This window comes from Anolis sagrei, chromosome 11, assembly GCF_037176765.1.
Source record: "Anolis sagrei isolate rAnoSag1 chromosome 11, rAnoSag1.mat, whole genome shotgun sequence".
Classification (NCBI taxonomy): domain Eukaryota; kingdom Metazoa; phylum Chordata; class Lepidosauria; order Squamata; family Dactyloidae; genus Anolis; species Anolis sagrei.
Genome location: NC_090031.1, coordinates 10515305 through 10536879, shown reverse-complemented (window position 1 = coordinate 10536879; position 21575 = coordinate 10515305). Strand labels below are relative to the sequence as shown.

The 21575-nt window shown below is 44.7% G+C and overlaps 1 protein-coding gene across 5 annotated transcripts in view; it reads left to right on the top strand.

The window, feature by feature from the left end:
* TNC (tenascin C) overlaps nt 1-21575 on the top strand; it is a 114262-nt gene that overhangs the window by 87567 nt on the left and 5120 nt on the right. For all 5 annotated transcript variants that reach the window (XM_067471881.1, XM_067471882.1, XM_067471883.1 and 2 more), the window contains 8 exons: nt 3342-3485; nt 6125-6244; nt 6469-6612; nt 7809-7939; nt 9898-10030; nt 13075-13226; nt 18577-18673; nt 20422-20583. In XM_067471881.1, coding sequence (XP_067327982.1) covers nt 3342-3485; nt 6125-6244; nt 6469-6612; nt 7809-7939; nt 9898-10030; nt 13075-13226; nt 18577-18673; nt 20422-20583 — 1083 coding nt within the window. The remainder of the gene's footprint in view (nt 1-3341; nt 3486-6124; nt 6245-6468; nt 6613-7808; nt 7940-9897; nt 10031-13074; nt 13227-18576; nt 18674-20421; nt 20584-21575) is intronic.

The following is a 21575-nucleotide window of genomic DNA, read 5'->3' as shown; positions in this document are numbered from 1 at the left end:
ATGGGATTTTGGCCTGCATTAATAGGAGCATAGTGTCTAGATCTAGGGAAGTAATGCTACCCCTCTATTCCGCTTTGGTTAGACCACACCTGGAATATTGTGTCCAATTCTGGGCACCACAATTCAAGATAGATATTGACAAGCTGGAATGTGTCCAGAGGAGGGTGACTAAAATGATCAAGGGTCTGGAGAACAAGCCCTATGAGGAGCGGCTTAAGGAGCTGGGCATGTTTAGCCTGAAGAAGAGAAGGCTGAGAGGGGATATGATAGCCATGTATAAATATGTGAGAGGAAGCCACAGGGAGGAGGGAGCAAGCTTGTTTTCTGCTTCCTTGGAGACTAGGACGCGGAACAATGGTTTCAAACTACAAGAGAGGAGATTCCATATGAAGATGAGGAAGAACTTCCTGACTGTGAGAGCCGTTCAGCAGTGGAACTCTCTGCCCCGGAGTGTGGTGGAGGCTCCTTCTTTGGAAGCTTTTAAACAGAGGCTGGATGGCCATCTGTCAGGGGTGATTTGAATGCAATATTCCTGCTTCTTGGCAAAAAGGGGTTGGACTGGATGGCCCATGAGGTCTCTTCCAACTCTTTGATTCTATGACTCTATGATTCTATGATTCTATGATGGGAGTTGTAATTTGGTGAGGCACCCATACTCTTTAGCAGAGAAGCCATACCGTCTCACCTTGCTAAAGCTGGCAGGATAGGCAGTCCCCAAGTTACGAATAAGATAGGTTCTGTGGGTTTGTCCTTAAGCCGAATTTGTTTGTAAGTTGGAACAGGTACATTATTTATTTATTTATTTATTTACACCATTTCTACTTCGCCCTTCTCACCCCCAAGCAGGGACTCAGGGCGGCTAACACAGACAACAATTCAATGCCAACAGTATCAATAACAACAATATAAACCAACAATATAAAATCCTATTACATAACAATTAAACAGTGATATTAATTAAAATTATATAATCACATAATCACATAATCAGGAGCCTCCGGTGGCGCAGTGGGTTAAACCTCTGTGCCGGCAGGACTGAAGACCACAGGTCACAGGTTCAAATCCGGGGAGAGGCGGATGAGCTCCCTCTATCAGCTCCAGCTCCTCGTGCAGGGACATGAGAGAAGCCTCCCACAAGGAAATCATCCGGGGCAACGTCCTTACAGACGGCCAATTCTCTCACACCAGACTTTCGGTTTCTCAGGTCGCTCCTGACACGACCAAAAAAAAAAAAAAACCATAATCACAAGTCATATAGCCGTTTCCAATTTTCATAACAATCCTATTGTCCGGAGTTCAGTGCCTAAAGTGCTGCTGTGCCCACTAGCCAAAGGCCTGGCTCCAAAACCACGTCTTTAGTTTTTTCCTAAAAGTAAGGAGGGAGGACGCCGATCTAATCTCACTGGGGAGCAAATTCCACAAGCGGAGGGGTCACCACTGAGAAGGCCCTGTCCCTCGTCTCCACCAGATGCGTTTGAGACGCTGGTGGGACCGAGAGCACGGCCTCCCCAGTAGATCTTAAATTATGAGGTGGAACGTAGAGAGAGATACGTTCGGATAAGTAAGCTGGACTGGAGCTGTATCGGGCAGTGGTTCTCAACTTGGGGTCCCCAGATGTTTTTGGCCTACAACTCCCAGAAATCCCAGCCGGTTTACCAGCTGTTAGGATTTCTAGGAGTTGAAGGCCAAAAACATCTGGGGACCCCAGGTTGAGAACCACTGGTAAAGGGTTTTATAGGCCAAGACCATTTTTAAGTGGAACTCCATCCAAATATATATATTGTTTAGCTTTGGATGGCACAGGGAAGGGTTTCCTTTGCTGCCTGTGTCCCTGTTCAAATAATAATAATAATAATAATAATAATAATAATAATAATAATAATCAAAATTGAACTGCAAAGGCTCTGGAATAAACCAGTACAGGTGATCCCAGTGGTCACTGGCACACTGGGTGCTGTGCCAAAAGATCTCAGCTGGCATTTGGAAACAATAAACATTGACAAAATCATAATCTGTCAACTGCAAAAGGCCACCTGACTTGAATCTGTGCGCATCTTTTGAAAATACATCGCACAGTCCTAAATGCTTGGGAAGTGTTCAACTTGTGATTTTGTGATACGAAATCCAGCATATAGATCTCATTTGCTGTGACATACTGTGCTTTTGTGTCAATGATAATAATAATAATAACAACAACAACAACAACAACACAGTCCTAGACGCTTGAGAAGTGTTTGACTTGTGATTTTTGATATGAAATTCAGCATATAGATCTCATTTGCTGTGACATACTGTGCTTTTGTGTCAGTAAAATAATAATAATAATAATAATAATAATAATAATAATAATCCTCACTACCTCTGAGGATGCTTGCCATAGATGCAGGCAAAACGTCAGGAGAAATGCCTCTAGAACATGGACCTATAGCCCGAAAAAACCCACAAGAACCTAGTGATTCCAGCCATGAAAGCCTTCGACAATACAATAATAATAATAATAATAATAATACTTTATTTATACCCCGCCACCATCTCCCCAAGGGGACTCGAGGAGGCTTACATGAGGCCAAACCCAACAATACAGCAATGCAAATAAACAATGTACAATAATAAAATATAAATATAAATATAAAATATAAGAAACAATATAAATAAGCATATCAAACAATGTAAAATCACAATAATTTAAACACCAAAATAAATCACAATGGGCAGGGCCAGTAGAAAGGATTGAAAGTTTAAAACACTGGGTGAGAAGGCAATGTAATGTATCTGTCATTCAACCCAACTATCACACTCAGGGAGCAAAAAGACTTCATGCAGAGATGTATGCTATACAAACCTATCACTGCAATTTGCTGGCCAACTTGCTTCTTATCATCCAATTAACAGACTTCAGACAGTTGTTTCTACTTCAGTAGCGGCTCGTACTTTTATTTACATTTCATTCATTGCAATAACACTTACTCGTTAGCACAGTCAGATGCAAGAGAGAAGAGCAAAAAGAAAAACATATGGTGTCTGCTATATTTATACCCCACTTTTTGGTCGTGTCAGGACTCCTGGTGTGAGAGAATTCGCCGTCTTCCACCACAGGGGTTTAACCCACTGCGCCACTGGGGGCTCCTATTATCAGCTCATTAATTCTGTGTCCAGCCTCCTAGCGTATCTTCCTTACCTGTTCCACACATGCTTCATAATATTCCACAAATTAATTCTTTCACAGCTAACAGCATGGGCATTTAAAACTTGTACAATATATATATTGACATTACACGGATAAACTCAGTGTAGGATCTTTGCTAATGTATTCCATGTGTTTCAATATTGGTCTATTCCAGGTCCTTCCACTTCTGTGACAGTAGACGGAAACAAGAGCAGGACCAGACTAGCCAGGCTGATTCCTGGTGTGGAGTACACTGTCAGCATTATCTCAGTCAAAGGGTTTGAGGAAAGTGAGCCTGTTTCTGGATCTTTCACTACAGGTATGTTCTCAGGGAAAAGGAGGACCAGTTGGGCCACCAGCAGATTCTGTCTTAAGAAACTGAAGCTGGCATTCTGCTTGAGACTTATGCCTTCATAAATGATCTTGCACCAATGCACCAATACAATAGGGAGCACTCTGTGGAAACCTGGGAGGCAGGCCTTCCCCACTGCACTTCAGGGCACCGCACTTCCAGGATCTGTGGAGGCCAGGGAGGCAGGCCTTCCCAGCCGTGCCTCAGGCCGCCACACTTCCGGGGTCCCTGGCCTCCACTGGACATAAATATTTTAGATTTTATATTAATATCTTCAAAAACCCGCAAGTGAACCGCGAAGTAGCAAGGGAACACTGTATGTCGGCATTTTCCCCAACTTCAGCGTCCTGGAGGTTGTGCTCGATTCCGGCCACAGGGGTGTGCTGTTGCTCCATCCTCCATAACAAAGAGCCCTTGATCACAGACTTCCTCCTTCCTTTGATCACCAGCATTTTCTGGTATCTCCTTTTTATGGCGCCGTAAAATACCTCCTCGTTTAAGTGGTGCCTAATTTATTTACTCACAGCTTATAGCTGTTTTCAAGTTGCTTAGGTGGACAGTGAGTTGGGCTGAAGGTCGGCTGTTCACCCCAACCCAGGGCTTTAAACTGCCAACCTAAGCCACTTCTCAGAGGTGTGTGTATATATGTTGACTTATGATGAGTCCGATAGCAGAGCACCTGACGAACCAGCCTGGACACAGCATATTATTTGAGAACACAGAAATGCTGGACCACACCAACAACCACCATGTCAGACTACACAGAGAAGCCATTGAAATCCACAAGCATGTGGACAATTTCAACAGAAAGGAAGAGACCATGAAAATGAACAAAATCTGGCTACCAGTATTAAAAAACTCAAAAATTACAACAGCAAAACAGCAGAGAGGAAACAACCAGGCACATCTTAACACCTCTCAACAAAAGATTTTCCCAGGCTCAGCCAGGCCTTCAAATGCTAATGAAGGTGGTCAGTTGAAACATTCACACCTAGCTCCAGCAGAGAAGAGCTCTTTGTCCCACCCCAGCCATTCCACAGATATATAAACCCATTGTCCTAATTCCAACAGACCTCACTACCTCTGAGGATGCTTGCCATAGGTGCAGGCAAAACATCAGGAGAGACTGCCTCTAGACCATGGCCATATAGCCCGAAAAAACCTACAACAACCTATTCAAATGGACTTGGAAGTATCTCCATGGACATCAGTGTCCATTGCACTCCATTCCCTACCAATGTGCAATGGAGTACCTTACATTTTAACCTCTTGGCAGCATGTGGATCAATGAATATAGATGTTGCAAAACTACTCAGTTCTCTTTCCCGGGCATGGGAATTTCGCCCAAGTCCCATGGTAACTTCTAAACAACTTGGGGAAATGGCTAAAACCACTCATAGCCTCACCCAGCAGAGAGGAAACTCGGGATCCTTTTTGTCCTTACATGGGAGAATGAAATGGATAGGATTTATGGCCACAGACGGAAATGTGACGGGTGTTTCCAGAGGGAATTCCAAGCCTATGAAGACAACATGAAAGGCAGAGCAGAACCATCTCAGGGAGAAGGGAACGTGGGAGATATCACAGACTCCTGCACAAAAGTGTCCAGAAGATAAATTCTGTTTTGTGAACATCTTTTGCTTAACCACAGAAAAGCCCTTTCGACACCCAGAGGTTGACAAAAGGTTGACAAAGGCATGTTTTATTTTGCCTTCAGTCTAATCTTTCCCATCCTAAATTCAGCTGTGAGTTGTTGTTTTCTCATGGCTGGAATGGAGAGCCAGGAAAGATGAATGACACCAGATTCTCGATCTCAAAGCCAGTAGTTCCCTCATAACATTGCAATATAATCCATTTTGCTTTGTTTCGACATGCATTTAACGTTCAAAACGACCTCTGGTATGACCTCTTATTCCAACGCTATAACTCTTATCCATGTGTTAGGAGGGCTGCCTTCCCAGTGTTTGTCTCCTCTTCAGTTTAGCACATTACGGACAGCCAAGAAATAGCAGAGATTGTGTGAGTATTTATTTTCCACAATGGAAAGTTGGGACACATAGTCAGCTGTTGTCAGTCAGCCAGAGTTAGATGACCAAGGCATTTATTTTGTCCATTGCTCAATAAGTATGCTTATTTACTTAGGCAATCCCTCATTGTCAGGGTATGGTGGCCTTCCAAATGTAGTGTCTTGGCGATGGATAGATAGGTGTCTGTAGAGCCCTATTCTTGTAAGGGTTTTCAGATGGAAGGCGGTCTTGGTCAGGGTTGGCTTGAAGTGCCTTCTTGGCACTTTCCTTCCTTTCGCCTTCCATTCATGCGTCTTCGAATTCCACAGCACTGCTGGTCACAGCTGACCTCCAGTTAGAGCACTCAAGAGCTAGAGCTTCCTGGTTCTCAGTGTCTATGCCACAGTTTTTAAGGTTGGTTTAAAGCCCATCTTTATTTCTTTATTTACTAGTCATCCACTGCCACGTCTTGCTGTGGCCCAGTCTGGTGATCTGGGAAATAAAGTAATGAGAAAGCGTTGGTTTCTAATATAAGTACATAACATCGGTGAAGAATAGGTAAATGAGTAATACATTCATTTATGTCTTCTGTCTCTCTAGCCCTGGATAGCCCGTCGGGTCTAAAGGCTGTAAACATCACAGAATCTGAAGCATTGGCTGTCTGGCAACCAGCAATAGCTGCAGTAGATGAATATGTGATTTCCTACATTACTGATGGTGGTAAGTCATATTGCGCCTGATGAGTCTAAGGCCCCTTCCGCACAACTGAATCAAATCCCACATTATATCATTTGAACTGGAATATATAGCAGTGTGGACTCAGATAACCCAGTTCAAAGTAAATATTGTGGGATTTCTTGCCTTGATGTTCTGGGTTATATGGCTGTGTGGAGGGGTCCTAAGTTGCTTACTTATGTTGATTTGTTCCTCCTTTTTTTGTTCAGCACCGGAAGTGACGCAGAGAGTATCTGGAAATACTGTGGAATATGATCTCTTAGACCTTCGCCCAGCCTCTGAGTACACACTCAAGATTTACGCCATTAAGGATTCACAGAAAAGTAGAATCATCTCCACCAAGTTTACTACAGGTATGGTGGTCAGGGCTCCCATCCAAGTACAATCATGGCCGCTCAGCTTCCAAGATAAGACAGGATCTCCTTCCTTCCTTCCTTCCTTCCTTCCTTCCTTCCTTCCTTCCATTGGTTTGAACATCTCACTAGAACAGAGTTTCTCAACCTAGGGGTCAGGACCCCTGGGGGGGTCGCGAGGGGGTGTCAGAAGGGGTCGCCAAAGACCCATCAGAAAGGTGGAAGGTGAACTACATCTCCCCTAAATAACTGTCAATTCATCCCAAATCCCTCCAGTACATTCTGTTGGTCATGGGGGTTCTCTGTTGGAAGTTTGGACCAATTCTATCATTGGTGGGGTTCAAGGGACTCTTTGATTGTAGGTGAACTATAAATCTCAGCAACTACAACTCCCAAATACAAAGCTTTAATTTCCCCAAACTCCACAAGTGTTCACATTTGGGCATATTGAGTATTCGTGTGAAGTTTGGTCCAGATCTATTATTGTTTGAGTCCACAGTGCTCTCTGGATGTAGGTGAACTACAACTCCAAAACTCAAGGTCAATGCCCACCAAAGCCTTCCAATATTTTCTGTTGGTCAGGGGAGTTCTGTGGCCAAATTTGGTTCAATTCCATTCCTGGTGGAGTTCAGAATGCTCTTTGATTGTAGGTGAACTATAAATCCCACCAACTACAACTCCCAAATGACAAAATCAGTCCCCCCACCCCACTCCACCAGTATTCAAATCGGGTATTTGTGCCAAATTTGATCCACTGAATTAAAATACATCTTACATATCAGTTATTTACATGATGATTCCTAACAGTAAAACAATTGCAGTTATGAAGTAGCAACGAAAATAATTTCATGGTTGGGGGTCAGCACAACATATAGAACTGTATTAAGGGGTTGCAGCATCAGAAAGGTTGAGAACCACTGCAATAGAAGGAGAACATAATCAGCCCCATTGTGAATTGTTGGTCCAACTTAAATGACCTCTGGCACAATTTGAAATTAGCTGAAGCTTTTTACATAAATGGAGACCACATTCCAAGTTCTTCCCAACTGAAATCTTGCATCTCTTCTAAATGCAAATGTATATAATACATCACAAGTGTGATTTGGATGTGTTTATCCCTTTACATCTACTCTGTAGTTCCCATAGCACATGTGCATCTGAAGGATTTACCTATATCTTTTTTGTGTTCTTGACAGCACTTGATACTCCAAGGGACCTGACCACCACTGATGTCCAGTCTGAAACAGCCCTGGTGAAATGGAAGTCTCCCCGTGCTCCAGTCACAGGTTACCTCCTCATCTATGAGTCCATTGATGGCAAGCTCAAGGTAAGCAATGGATCCAATCTGACAGTCTACAGGATAAGGACAATCCTTGGTGTCTATGTATCCTCATGTTCAACCCTCAACATTTTCAAGTTGGGTTAGAACAATGTTTCTCAACCTATGGGTCGGGACCCCTAGGGGGGTCACGAGGGGGTGTCAGAGAAGTCACCAAAGACCATCAGAAAACAGTATTATCTGCTGGTCATGGGGGTTCTGTTTGGGAAGATTGGCCCATTCTATCATTGGTGAGGTTCAGAATGCTCTTTGTTTGTAGGTGAACTATAAATCCCAGCATCTACAACTCCCAAATGTCAAGGTCTATTGTCCCCAAATTCCACCAGTGTTCACATTTGGGCATATTGAGTATTTGTGCCAAGTTTGGTACAGATCTATCATTGTTGCAGTCCACATTTCTCTGGATGTAGATGAACTATAACTCCCAAACTCAAGGTCAATGCCCACCAAACCCTTCTAGTGTTTTCTGTTGGTCATGGGAGTTCTGTGTCCCTGAAATCACAGGTTCACAGCTTGGGAGTTCTCCTTGGTTCTTCACTGAGCCTGGAACCCAGCGGTGGCCAGAGACCTGGGGTTCCAGGCACCAGCTGTGCCCATGCCTTGAGAAGTCAGACTTGGTCACAATAGTCCACACTCGAATAGACTAATGCAGTGCACTCTACATGGGGTTGCCTTTGAAGACTGTTTGGCAGCTTCAAATGGTCCAATCGATGGCAGCTAGACTGCTCACCGGAGCAGCATACTAGGAACATACAACCCTCCTGTACGTCAGCTCCATTGCACCATTCAACATGCTGGCTTTAGCTTATAAAGCCCTAAATGGTTCTGGCCCAGTTTATCTGTCCAAACATATATGTTCAGTTCAGGTGCCAAGATCTTCCAGGGAGGCCCTGCTCTCAGTCTCGCCTTCTTTGCAGGTGCGAGTGGTGGGGACAAGGGACAGGGTCTTCTCAGTGGTGGCCCCTTGGCTGTGGAACTCCCTCCCCAGTGATATTAGATCAGCTTCCACAGCCAGTCAAAACCTGGCTGTGGAACCAGGAATTTGTGGAGTATCATAACCACTGTGCAATATACATCCACGGAGTTGATATAAACAATGCAGCTAGGGCTATGATTGTGGGATTAGATGCTATGTTTTGAATATTTTTAACAGTATTTTAATTGTATTTACATGCTTTATTTTGATTTTGAATTTTAATGTGTTGCGCATTTGCATGCTTTTATGTTTCAATGTAGCATTGAACAATTGCCAAAACTGGAAGCTTCTCTGAGTCCCCTTCGGGGTGATATAGAGTGGGGTAGAAATACAATAAATGGGTTGTTGTAGGTTTTTTCGGGCTATATGGTCATGTTCTAGAGGCATTCTCTCCTGACATTTCACCTGCATCTATGGCAAGCATCCTCACTACCTCTGAGGATGCTTGCCATAGATGCAGGCGAAACGTCAGAAGAGAATGCCTCTAGACCATAGCCATATAGCCCGAAAAAACCTACAACAACCCAGTGATTCCGGCCATGAAAACCTTCGACAATACATCGATAAAATAAATAAATTAAATAAATAAATAAATATTATATAGTCATGCCCATTGTAATGCTGTGGGAGGGATGCATCGAAATATATTATTAATTCAATGGATGGAAATGGTTACATTCAAGTGCATGTACCTGCTGGGTTCACGCCTGGCATTTTAGCCACACTGCTTGAACTGTACCATATGAAACATTCATTTCCAGCCAACAGTCTCCTCCTTCTAGCAGGGAGATGGCATGAGTGGCTCCTATTAGGAATGGCGATGTCCTCATCAATCATTTAAATTGTTTTCTTAGAGGCGCATGAATCATTCAGCCAAGGGCACCCAGACATTTTAAAACTGTAAGAGCATGTTTCCCGTTGCCTGGTTCTTCCACCAAAAGTGGTCTTCCATTATTGATACTCTCTGCAGGAGGTGATCCTGGGACCCGAATCGACGTCCTACGGTTTGTCAGACTTGAGTCCGTCCACTCAGTACACTGTGAAGTTGCAGGCGTTGAACCTGAACCTGAGAAGCAAGACCATCCAAACGGTTTTCACAACAAGTATGATATTTTTGGAAAATTTATTTACTTTATTTACTTTGCTTCTATACCGCTGTATCTCAAGCCCGAAGGCGACTCACGGCGGTTCACAAACAGTAAAAACAGTAGAAACAGCAGTGGTTCCATACAACATATAACAATTGACTTAACACATTATCCATAAATTACCAATAAGCAATTACAATGCACAATTATTACAAAAAACAACCGTACCCAATCTTCTCATCATCCAAGCGTAGTCCAGGTTCGTCGTCCATTGTTCCATTCCTATGTTCCATTACCAGATTGCACTAAATTACTCAAATGCCTGCACAAACATCCAGGTCTTCACCTTTTTGCGGAATACCATTAGAGATGGTGCTAGTCTAATGTCCTTAGAAAGGGTGTTCCACAGCCGAGGAGCCACCACCGAGAAGGCCCTATCTCTCGTCCCCGCCAGCCGAGCTTGAGAAGCAGGCGGGATCGAGAGCAGGGTCTCCCCGGAAGATCTCAAAGTCCTGGTGGGTTCATAGGCAGAGATGTGGTCAGATAGGTAGCTTGGGCCGGAACCGTTTAGGGCTTTAAAGGCCAACGCCAGCACTTTGAATTCAGCCCGGTAGCAGATTGGTAGCCAGTGGAGTTGGCGCAACAGGGGGGTTGTATGCTCCCTGCGCTCTGCTCCTGTTAAAATCATGGCTGCCGAGCGTTGGACTAGTTGGAGCTTCCGACCTGTCTTCAAAGGCAACCCCACGTAGAGAGCATTGCAGTAGTCTAAACGGGATGTAACCAGAGCGTGGACTACCGTGGCCAAGTCAGACTTCCCAAGGTACGGGCGCAGCTGGCACACAAGCTTTAGCTGTGCAAATGCTCCCCTGGTCACCGCCGAAACCTGGGGTTCCAGGCTCAGCGATGAGTCCAGGGTCACACCCAAGCTGCGAACCTGCGTCTTCAGGGGGAGTGCGGCCCCATCCAACACAGGCTGTAACCCTATGCCCTGTTCGGCCTTGCGACTGACCAGGAGTACCTCTGTCTTATCTGGATTCAATTTCAATTTGTTCGCCCTCATCCAGACCGTCACAGCGGCCAAGCACCGGTTCAGGACCTGGAATGCGAATCTCCATAACTATTTGGGAAATGGGATTCATAACCTTTTTGGGAAAGTACTGCTCAAGGAAAGGCATGACCTTATTAGAAGTCACAACTCTTTGAAAAGTGATGTTCACCAGTATTCAAGCAAGGCAACTTGGTTTCTCAGCTGTTAAACTGATGTACCTGGGTATGTCTTTGAACTGCCAGGGACAAAGACATGCCAATGCACAAAAACATATCGTGGTTTAGTTTTGGTCAGGATATTGTAGAACTGGAGAGACAGAAAGTAGGTTATGACACAGAAGCAGGTGGCCAGGTGATTAGCAATAGATTACATCCCATTTCTAAGCTTCTAAAATGGTTATAATGACAGATGCATTTCTGACCCAACTTACCTGTCCGAACGCATCTCCTCCTTAAAATACCACACAGGAAAGTGTTATCAGCTACAAAATGCCTTGCTTTCAATACAAAACTTCAAAAATGTTGTGCCAAAGGAAGACGGATTCATCAGTGGGAGAAGTCATGATGTGCCAAACGTCACAAAAAATTACAAATCTGACAAAACTAGAGTTTTTGAAAATTGAAATATTTCTTGCATTCAAGAATGAAATATATGAAGGTGGTTCTTGCATCTATAGTCCTAGAGTCAATAAGGACAACTGATAGAAAAAAGATAAGGGGAGAAAAGCACTGTCATAGGGTTGTTGTAGGTTTTTTGGGTTGTATAGCCATGTTCTAGAAGCATTCTTTCCTGACGTCTCTCCTGCATCTGTAGCAAGCTTACTTACTTACTTAGGAGATCCCTCATTGGCCGAGTAGGATAGTCTTCCAGGATCAGTGTTCTGGTGGGTCCGTAGGTGACTGTGGAGCCCTATTCTTGATTTGCATCTTCTCCCGCATTGAGGGCATTGGTTTCCAGATGGAAGGCGGTCCTAGTCGGGGTTGGCTTGACGCGCCTTCCTCTTGGCACATTTCTCTCTTTTGCCCTCCATTCCTGCCCCTTCAAATTCTGCAGCACTGCTGGTCACAGCTGACCTCCAACTGGAGAGCTCACAGGCCAGGGCTTCCCAGTTCTGAGTGTCTATGCCAGAGTTTTTAAGGTTGGCTTTCAGCCCAACATTCCATTTTCTGTTCTTGAGTTTGGAATAGAGCAAGTGCTTTGGGAGATGGTGGTCGGGCATCCAGACAACGTGGCCAGTCCAGCGAAGTTGATGGTGGAGGACCATCACTTCAATGCTGGTGGTCTTTGCTTCTTCCAGCATGCTGACGTTTGTCCGCCTGTCTTCCCAAGAGATTTGCAGGATTTTCCAGAGGCAGCGCTGATGGAATCGTTCCAGGAGTTGCATGTGACGTCCACGTTTCGAGAGGCATATAGCAGAGTTGGGAGGACAATAGCTTTATAAACAAGTACCTTGGTCTCCCTACCGATGTCCCGGTCCTCAAACACTCTCTGCTTCATTTGGAAAAATGCTGCACTTGCAGAGCTCAGGCGGTGTTATATTTTGGTGTCGATGTTGACTTTGGTAGAGAGGTGGCTGCCAAGGTAGCAGAAATGGTCAATATTTTCTAATGTTACACGATTAAGCTGTATTTCTGGCATTGGAAAGGGATTGGCTGGTGACTGTTGGAAGAGCACTTTGGTTCTCTCAATGTTCAATGACAGGCCGAGCTTCTCGTATGCTTCTGCGAAGGTGTTTAGAGTGGCTTGTAGGTCTTCTTCTGAATGTGGCAAGCATCCTCACAACCCTGAGGATGCTTGTCACAGATGCAGGCAAAATGTCAGGAAACAATCCTTCTAGAACATGGCCATCCAACCCGAAAAACCTACAACAACCCAGTGATTCTGGCCATGAAAGCCTTCAACAATACACTATGTCATACTTGTGCTAGGACACTTTATTCCAGATGTGCTTTTTTCATAACAAATGGTGGAATTCAAGTTTTCATTCTTTGTTTGCTTCCTTTCTCTGCAGCCGGGCTTCTGTATCCTTACCCCAGGGACTGCTCCCAAGCTCTGCTGAATGGAGAGACAACCTCTGGCCTCTACACAGTTTATTTAAATGGTGACCAGTCGCAGCCAGTCGAAGTTTACTGTGACATGACTTCTGATGGCGGAGGATGGATTGTGAGTATTTATTAGTTTAATTAGTAGATTTTTGTATTTTAAAAGAACTGCATTCACCACTGATTCCTCATTCATGGTTTTTCTTACCTGTTGTCATGTTGCCAGGGCTCTGCCAATATTTAGGCAGAGGTGAATCAAACTCCCAGTTTGTATCAAGCAGTTTAATTAAAACAGCACTTCTGGCTGTTTTAATAGTCCAAAATATAAAACATAAAGATAGCACTCAGCCACAGAATAAACAAAAACTGATAGCAAAAGCTACATCGTAGTCAAAGTCTCCAGTCCAGTGGTCAGACTCCGACAGTTCAATAAACAAAGTCCAGGGATCAAGAGTCTATACCATAGTCAAAAGCCAGTCCAAAGATTCAAGGTTCAGGAGAAAAGTCAGGACACCGAAAAGCACAAACCTGGGGGAAAACCAGCAGCATCTACCACCAAAATGAAACAAATACTTTTCTCCCAAAGATCAGTCCCAAGGCTCGCTCCTTATATCCAGAAACACCCAGCTGCAGGAGCCCCCGGTGGCGCAGTGGGTTAAACCCCTATTCCGGCAAGACTGAAGACCGACAGGTCGCAGGTTCGAATCCGGGGAGAGGTGGATGAGCTCCCTCTATCAGCTCCAGCTCCTCATGCGGGGACTTGAGAGAAGCCTCCCACAAGGATGACAAAACATCAAAATCATCTGGGCGTCCCCTGGGCAGCGTCCTTGCAGATGGCCAATTCTCTCACAACAGGAGCAACTTGCAGTTCCTCAGGTCGCTCCTGACACGACAAAAAAAAACCCAGCTGCAACCCATCTCTTGCATACCTCCACCCTCAATTGCTTTCACCCATGCACTCTTACTTACAGATTACTCACCCCTTTAGAACTAAGACTTACATTAACCCTTCCATCACCAACTGCTAGGCCTACCACCGGCAACCACCAACAACTGCAGAACATGATACATGACACCTGTGGATGGTGCAAAATGGTGTCTATAGGAATTGGTGCCCTTCCCACAGAGGATACCATAGTAATGTTGAAGAACATAGGGAATAGGGTTGTGCGGGAACCATTTTCCTTCATTTCATCTGTTCTTTCGTTATTTTCGTTACCTTCGGGAGCACATAACGGGAAGACCGCTCCCAGTACAAAAATCAGCTCAACACAAAAGCAATCTGGAGCCAATCCTGGCTCCTCGCCTGCTTTTCATGAGCATGTGGTGCTTCACATCTCATTGTCTTGGAAACAGTGTGTGTGTGGTGTGTAGGCCTAGAAAGCATGTGTGGCTGCCTACAGCCAAGAGCCTCCTCTAGAGTAAGACTGAGAAATTGCCTCCTTGCCTTGGAACGAGAGTGTGAGTGTGGTGTGTAGGCCTAGAAAGTTCACACACCTGCCTACAGCCAAGAGGCTCCTCTAGAGTAAGACTGAGAAATTGCCTTCTTGCCTTGGAAAGAGAGAGTGTGTGTGGCGTGTAAGCCTAGAAAGTTCACACACCTGTTTACAGTCAAGTGCCTCCTCTAGAGTAAGAGTGAGAACTTGCCTCCTTGCCTTGGAAAGAGAGTGAGTGTGTGGTGTGCAGGCCCAGAAAGCATGCATACCTGCCTGCAACCCAGCACCTCTCCTCTAGAGTAGAAACAGGTAAGATGCCTCCTTAAAGTCCTACAGCTGAGCACCTCTCCTCTTGAGTAAAAGAGCTAAATATCTAAAATGATGGGAAGGAGAACCTGGGAAGCCCCCCTCCCTAATGGGCCAATAGAAAACCCATCTTTCAGCACCCCATAGCGAAAACGGATATTTGACCTCCCAATTTCGGGAGGCTCCCAAAAAATGGATTGTGACCGCCACTGAAAGCCAGGACATGAAACGGGTCAAGGTTTACCACAAATGCACAACCCTAATAGGGAATCTCTAAACCCACAATGCAATGGGATCAAAAGATGATTTAATGCTCTTCTGAGTGTGTCAGTGATTTCAAGAACATATAGAATCATAGAATCATAGAGTTAGAGGAGACCTCGTGGGCCATCCAGTCCAACCCCATGCCAAGAAGCAGGAAAATAGCATTCGAAGCACCCCTGACAGATGGCCATCCAGCCTCTAGCTTCATAGAATCATAGAGTTGGAAGAGATCTCATGGGCCATCCAGTCCAACCCTATGCCAAGAAGCAGGAAAATTGCATTCAAAGCACTCCCAACAGACGGCTATCCAGCCTCTGTTTAAAAGCCTCCAAAGAAGGAGCATCCACCACACTCTGGAGCAGAGAGTTCCACTGCTGAACAGCTCTCACAGTCAGGAAGTTCTTCCTAATGTTCAGATGGAATCTCCTTTCTTGCTCCGTGTCCTAGTCGCTAGGGCAGCAGAAAATAAGTTTGCTCCCTCCTCCATATGATTTTCTCTCACATATTTATACATGTCTATCATGTTTCCTCTCAGCCTTCTCTTCTTTAGGCTAAACATGCCCCGCTCTTTAAGCCGCTCCTCATAGGGCTTGTTCTCCAGACCCTTGATTATTTTAGTCACCCTCCTCTGGACACATTCAGCTTGTCACTATCTCTCTTCAATCATGGTGCACAGAATTGGACACAATATTCCAGGTGTGGTTTAACCAAGGTAGAATAGAGGGGTAGACTTCGTATAGTAAGATCCTTGTATCTCCTGTCTTTCTATACCAGAGGGATTAGAGAACCTTGGGTCTCCCAATTTACCCCATTTTCCTGCCCCCCTCTATGTGTTTCTTTTTTCTTCCATTCTAATTATATTTTTCCCTTTCCTACCAAGGTTTCCATTTTTCAACATTATTGTTCATTTGGCCCTCTCTACTCCCCAAGCGTTTATTGAGCAATAGGATCCTTACGTTCCACGATCTGTTTCAAATGTTTGAAGAATTCAGGACTCTAGTAAGGACTCTAGTGCTGCCTAGAGGTCCGCTGGAGCAATGAACATCCAAATCTAGCTATAGTTATTTCTCAGTTGATTGTGCAATATTGGGTAACTGTGCCACTTAGTGACAGAGATTTGTACTGCTGGCTATGGATTACACTGGCCAACACACATTTTTATGCCTCATAGTTTAGCTCTGTCCCTGGGTATATTTGACCAGCCGATTCCAAAAGTGTCATCGGTTTTTCCCAATCAGCTGTAGTTTTTGAGATACAGAACATATGCCATCTACAAGTCGCCATCTACTCATACATGATAAAGGTAAAGGTAAAGGTAGTCCCCTGACATTAAGTCCAGTCATGTCTGACTCTGGGGTGTGGTGCTCATCTCCATTTCTAAGCCGAAGAGCCAGCGTTGTCCGTAGACACCTCCAAGGTCATGTGGCCGGCATGACTGCATAGAGCGCCGTTACCTTCCCGCCGGAGCGGTACCTATTGATCTACTCACATTTGCATGTTTTCGAACTGCTAGGTTGGCAGAAGCTAGGGCTGACAGCGGAAGCTCACGCCGCTCCCCAGAATTGAATAACCATATCTAAAAAACTAGCACTGGGGGGGTCTATCCAATGCACCCCCAATAACCCCAGGAACAGCCAAGAAACTAAGGCACCGAAGTCTTGTTGGTCTGTGTTATTGTTGCTTCAAAGTTGACTTCAATTGAAGGGCTTCCAAGTTGATCCATCCCCAACGCTTTGCTCAGATCTTCCATATTCAGGACAAACTTACTCACTTACACGATCCCTCGTTGTCCGAGTAGGATAATCTTTCAGGGTGATCTGCATCTTCTCCCGCAGTGAGGGCATTGGTTTTCAGGTGGAAGGCGGCCCCGTTCGGGGTTGGCTTGACGTGCCTTCCTCTTGGCACGTTTCTCTCTTTCGCCCTCCATTCTAGCCTCTTCAAATTCTGCAGCACTGATGGTCACAGCTGACCTCCACCTGGAGTGCTCAAGGGCCAGTTCTAAGTGTCTATGCCAGAGTTTTTAAGGTTGGCTTTGAGCCCATCTTTCAATCTCTTTTCCTGCCCTCCAACATTCTGTTTTGTGTTCTTGAGTTCGAAGTAGAGCAACTGCTTTGGGAGACGGTGGTCAGGCATCCGGACAACGTGGCTGGTCCAGCGGAGTTGATGGCGGAGGACCATCGCTTCAATGCGGTGGTCTTTGCTTCTTCCAGCATGCTGACATTTGTCCACTTGTCTTCCCAAGAGATTTGCAGGATTTTCCGGAGGCAGCGCTGATGGAATCATTCCAGGAGTTGCATGTGATGTCTGTAGACAGTCCACGTTTTGAGAGGCATATAGCAGAGTTGGGAGGACAATAGCTTTATAAACAAGTACTTTGGTATCCCTACGGATGTCCCGGTCCTCAAACACCCTCTGCTTCATTCAGAGAAATGCTGCACTTCCAGAGCTCAGGCAGTGTTGTATTTCAGTGTCAATGCTAACTTTTTTGACCCCCAGTGGAGTCAGTACCCTGGCCATCTGTAGATAGTCCATGTCTCGCAGGCATATAGCAGGGTTGGGAGGACAATAGCTTTGTAAACAAGCACCTTGTTATCCCTATGGATGTCCCGGTCCTCAAACACTCTCTGCTTCATTTGGGAAAATGCTGCACTCACAGAGCTCAGGCGGTGTTGTATTTCAGTGTCGATGTTGACTTTGGTGGAGAGGTGGCTGCCAAGGTAGCGGAAATGCTCAACATTTTCTAATGTTACACCATTAAGCTGTATTTCTGGCATTGGAGAGGGATTGGCTGGTGGCTGGTGACTGCTGGAAGACGACTTTGGTTTTCTCGATTTTCAATGACAGGCCGAGCTTCTCATATGCTTCTGCGAAGGTGTTTAGAGTGGCTTGCAGGTCTTCTTCTGAATGTGCACAGACAATGTTGTCATCAGCATACTGAAGTTCTATAACAGATGTTGTTGTAACCTTGGTTTTGGCTTCCAGTCTGCTGAAGTTAAATAGCTTGGCTTCTATGATTGAGTCTGTCCATCTGTAATGCAGTCTTCCATTTTTCCTGCTGTCTCGTAACCATACCAGCATTATCATCTTTTCCAGTAATTCATTTATTCTCCTAATATGACCAAAGCACAACAGACTCAGTTTAATCATCTTGACTTCGAAGGGAAAGTTGAGGTCTGATGTATTGTCGAAGGCTTTCATGGCTGGAATCACTGCGTAGTTGTAGGTTTTTCGGGCTGTATGGCCATGTTCTAGAAGCATTCTCTCCTGATGTTTCGCCTGCATCTATGGCAGGCATCCTCAGGGGCTGTGAAGATTTTCTTCAGTCCAGGAATGTGCTGCATGTGCTGTCACTGAACTGCTGCCTTGAATCAGATGAAGACTCTGGTCTAAAGTGTGATTGAAAACCTACACACTGCAAGTAGGCTGCATCGTTTTAATACCAATTGTTCTTTTCTGTGCTACTAGGTGTTTTTAAGAAGGCAGAATGGAGCAGAGGATTTCTACAGAAACTGGAGGACATACGAGGCTGGCTTTGGTGACCCCAAGGGTGAATTCTGGCTGGGTAAGTGGCTGTAATGGAATGATGGATGGAGAGGGATGGAAAGAATATACGCACAGTTGGAAAGGGAGTGTGGCCATTATTATTTATTTACAGTATTTATCAGGGCGGATTACAATGCACATACACATGGTAAACATTCAATGTCAATTAGACACACAACATATATAGACAGACACAGAGGCAATTTAACATTCAACCTTTTCCAGCTTCGTGAGGTTATGCTCAGTTCCGGCCACAGGGGGAGCTGCCGCTTCACCATCTATTTGTGACACTGAGTCCTTTAGTGGAGTACTTCCTCATTCTTCTGCATGCTGCTGGAAAGTTTTATGGCATCGTAAATTAGTTAAATTCGCCTCCCCTCATAGAATCATAGAGTTGGAAAAGGCCTCATGGACCATCCAGTCTAACCCTCTGCCAAGAAGCACGAAAATTGCATTCAAAGCACCCCCAACAGATGGCCATCCCGCCTCTATTTAAAAGCTTCCAAAGAAGCAGAGAGTTCCACTGCTGAATGGCTCTCACAGTCAGGAAGTTCTTCCTAATGTTCAAATGGAATCTCCTTTCTTGTAGTTTGAAGTCATTGTTCGGTACCTAAATTTCCTACTTGACAGATACCTTTTGGGCTGCATAGGTTGACAGCAAGCTAGACTAATGGCCAGAAGCTTACTCCGACCTGGTCAAGAGGTCATGAACTCATGACCTCTTGGTCAGTAGTGATTTAATGAGCCGCCTGAGGGCTGAGAAAAGCGGTATATAAATAAAGTAAATAAAGTAAATAATAATGTAGCTGATTATCAGATAGCTGCACCACAGCCCAGTCCATTGTGGTTACTTTCTGATGATCAAGCCTTTTGCAGAGTGTTATTACTATAGTAATATTACCTGTAATATAAAATACCTGTCTGACCGCATCTCAGCCTATGAGCCCACGAGGACTTTGAGATCGTCTGGGGAGGCCCTTCTCTTGATCCCGCCTGCCTCACAGGCGTGCCTGGCGGGGACGAGGGATAGGGCCTTCTCGGTGGTGGCCCCCCGGCTGTGGAACACCCTCCCTGTGGACATCAGACTGGCGCCCTCCCTTATGTCATTCCGCAAGAGACTAAAGACGTGGTTGTTTGAGAAGGCATTTGAGTAAGTGCTGCAATAACTGGCAATGACGATTGGAACGGAACATGGTTAACGAGATTTGGATTGTGATTCAATGAGACATCGCGAATGATTTAGTGTAATTGTATTATTGATAGTGATGTTGTTTAATGTTGTTGTGATATTGCTTATGTCGTAAATTGTACCTGTTTTTACATGTTGTACACCGCCGTGAGTCGCCCTCGGGCTGAGAACGGCGGTCTACAAGTGCAGTAAATAAATAAATAATAAATAATTGTATTATTCGTAGTATTATATTTATATAATATTATCAATATTATATGTATATACAATATATTATATTATATTATTTGCATAGTACAGGAGACAAGATGGAATTGTCTCTTCCTACTTGTTCTCTCGCCCTCATTAGTAATTATTGTCTTCATAACCCTACTCAAGTCTCTAGGCCACATATGGTCCGGTTTTCATATCGGAGGGTAAAGATTCCAAGCTAACTAATTACAGGAATCTATTATTCATGTTGGAGGCTGTGAAAAACTTTTGTCAGAAGCAAAGTCCTCATGTATCAGAGTTGGAAAGCCAAAAGATGACGGGGAAATCCTCCTTATGTGGTCTGATCATACTCTTGATTCTTGTAGGTCTGGATAAGCTGCACAAGATCACTTCCGCAGCCCAGTATGAATTGCGTGTGGATCTGCGTGATCATGGAGAGACTGCCTATGCTCTCTATGAAAAGTTCACTGTGGGAGATGCCAGGACTCGCTACCGGCTCAAAGTTGATGGATACAGTGGCACAGCAGGTAGGTTTCCTGGTTTCCTGGTTTGGCCCTCCAGGTGTTTTGAACCTCAACTCCTACAATTCCTAACAGCCGGTAGGTCTAGAAGCTGAAACACACAACAAGGAAAGTCCTAAAAATTGCATAATTTTGGAGGAATATTATTTATCCCTCTAAAATTATTTAAAACTAGCCGTCCCCTGCCACGCGTTACCGTGGCCCACATGGGGGTTCTGTGTGGGAGGTTTGGCCCAATTCTATCATTGATGGGGTTCAGAATGCTCTTTGACTGTAGGTGAACTATAAATCCCAGCAACTACAACTCCCAAATGTCAAGCTTCTATTTCCCCTAAACTCCACCAGTGTTCACATTTGGGCATATTGAGTATTCGTGTAGAGTTTGGTCCAGATCCATCATTGTTTAAGTCCACAGTCATATTTGGATGTAAGTGAACTACAACTCCAAACCCAAAGGACAGTGTCCACCAAACCCTTCCAATATTTTCTGTTGGTCATGGGAGAACTGTGTGCCAAGTTTAGTTCAGTTCCATCGTTGGTGGAGTTCAGAATGCTCTTTGATCATAGGTGAACTATAAATCCCAGCAACTACAACTCCCAAATGTCAAGATTCTATTTTCCCCAAACTCCAACAGTGTTCACATTTGGGCATATTGAGTATTCGTGTAGAGTTTGGTCCAGATCCATCATTGTTTAAGTCCACAGTCATATCTGGATGTAAGTGAACTACAACTCCAAACCCAAAGGACAGTGTCCACCAAACCCTTCCAATATTTTCTGTTGGTCATGGGAGAACTGTGTGCCAAGTTTAGTTCAGTTCCATCGTTGGTGGAGTTCAGAATGCTCTTTGATCATAGGTGAACTATAAATCCCAGCAACTACAACTCCCAAATGTCAAGATTCTATTTTCCCCAAACTCCAACAGTGTTCACATTTGGGCATATTGAGTATTCGTGTAGAGTTTGGTCCAGATCCATCATTGTTTAAGTCCACAGTCA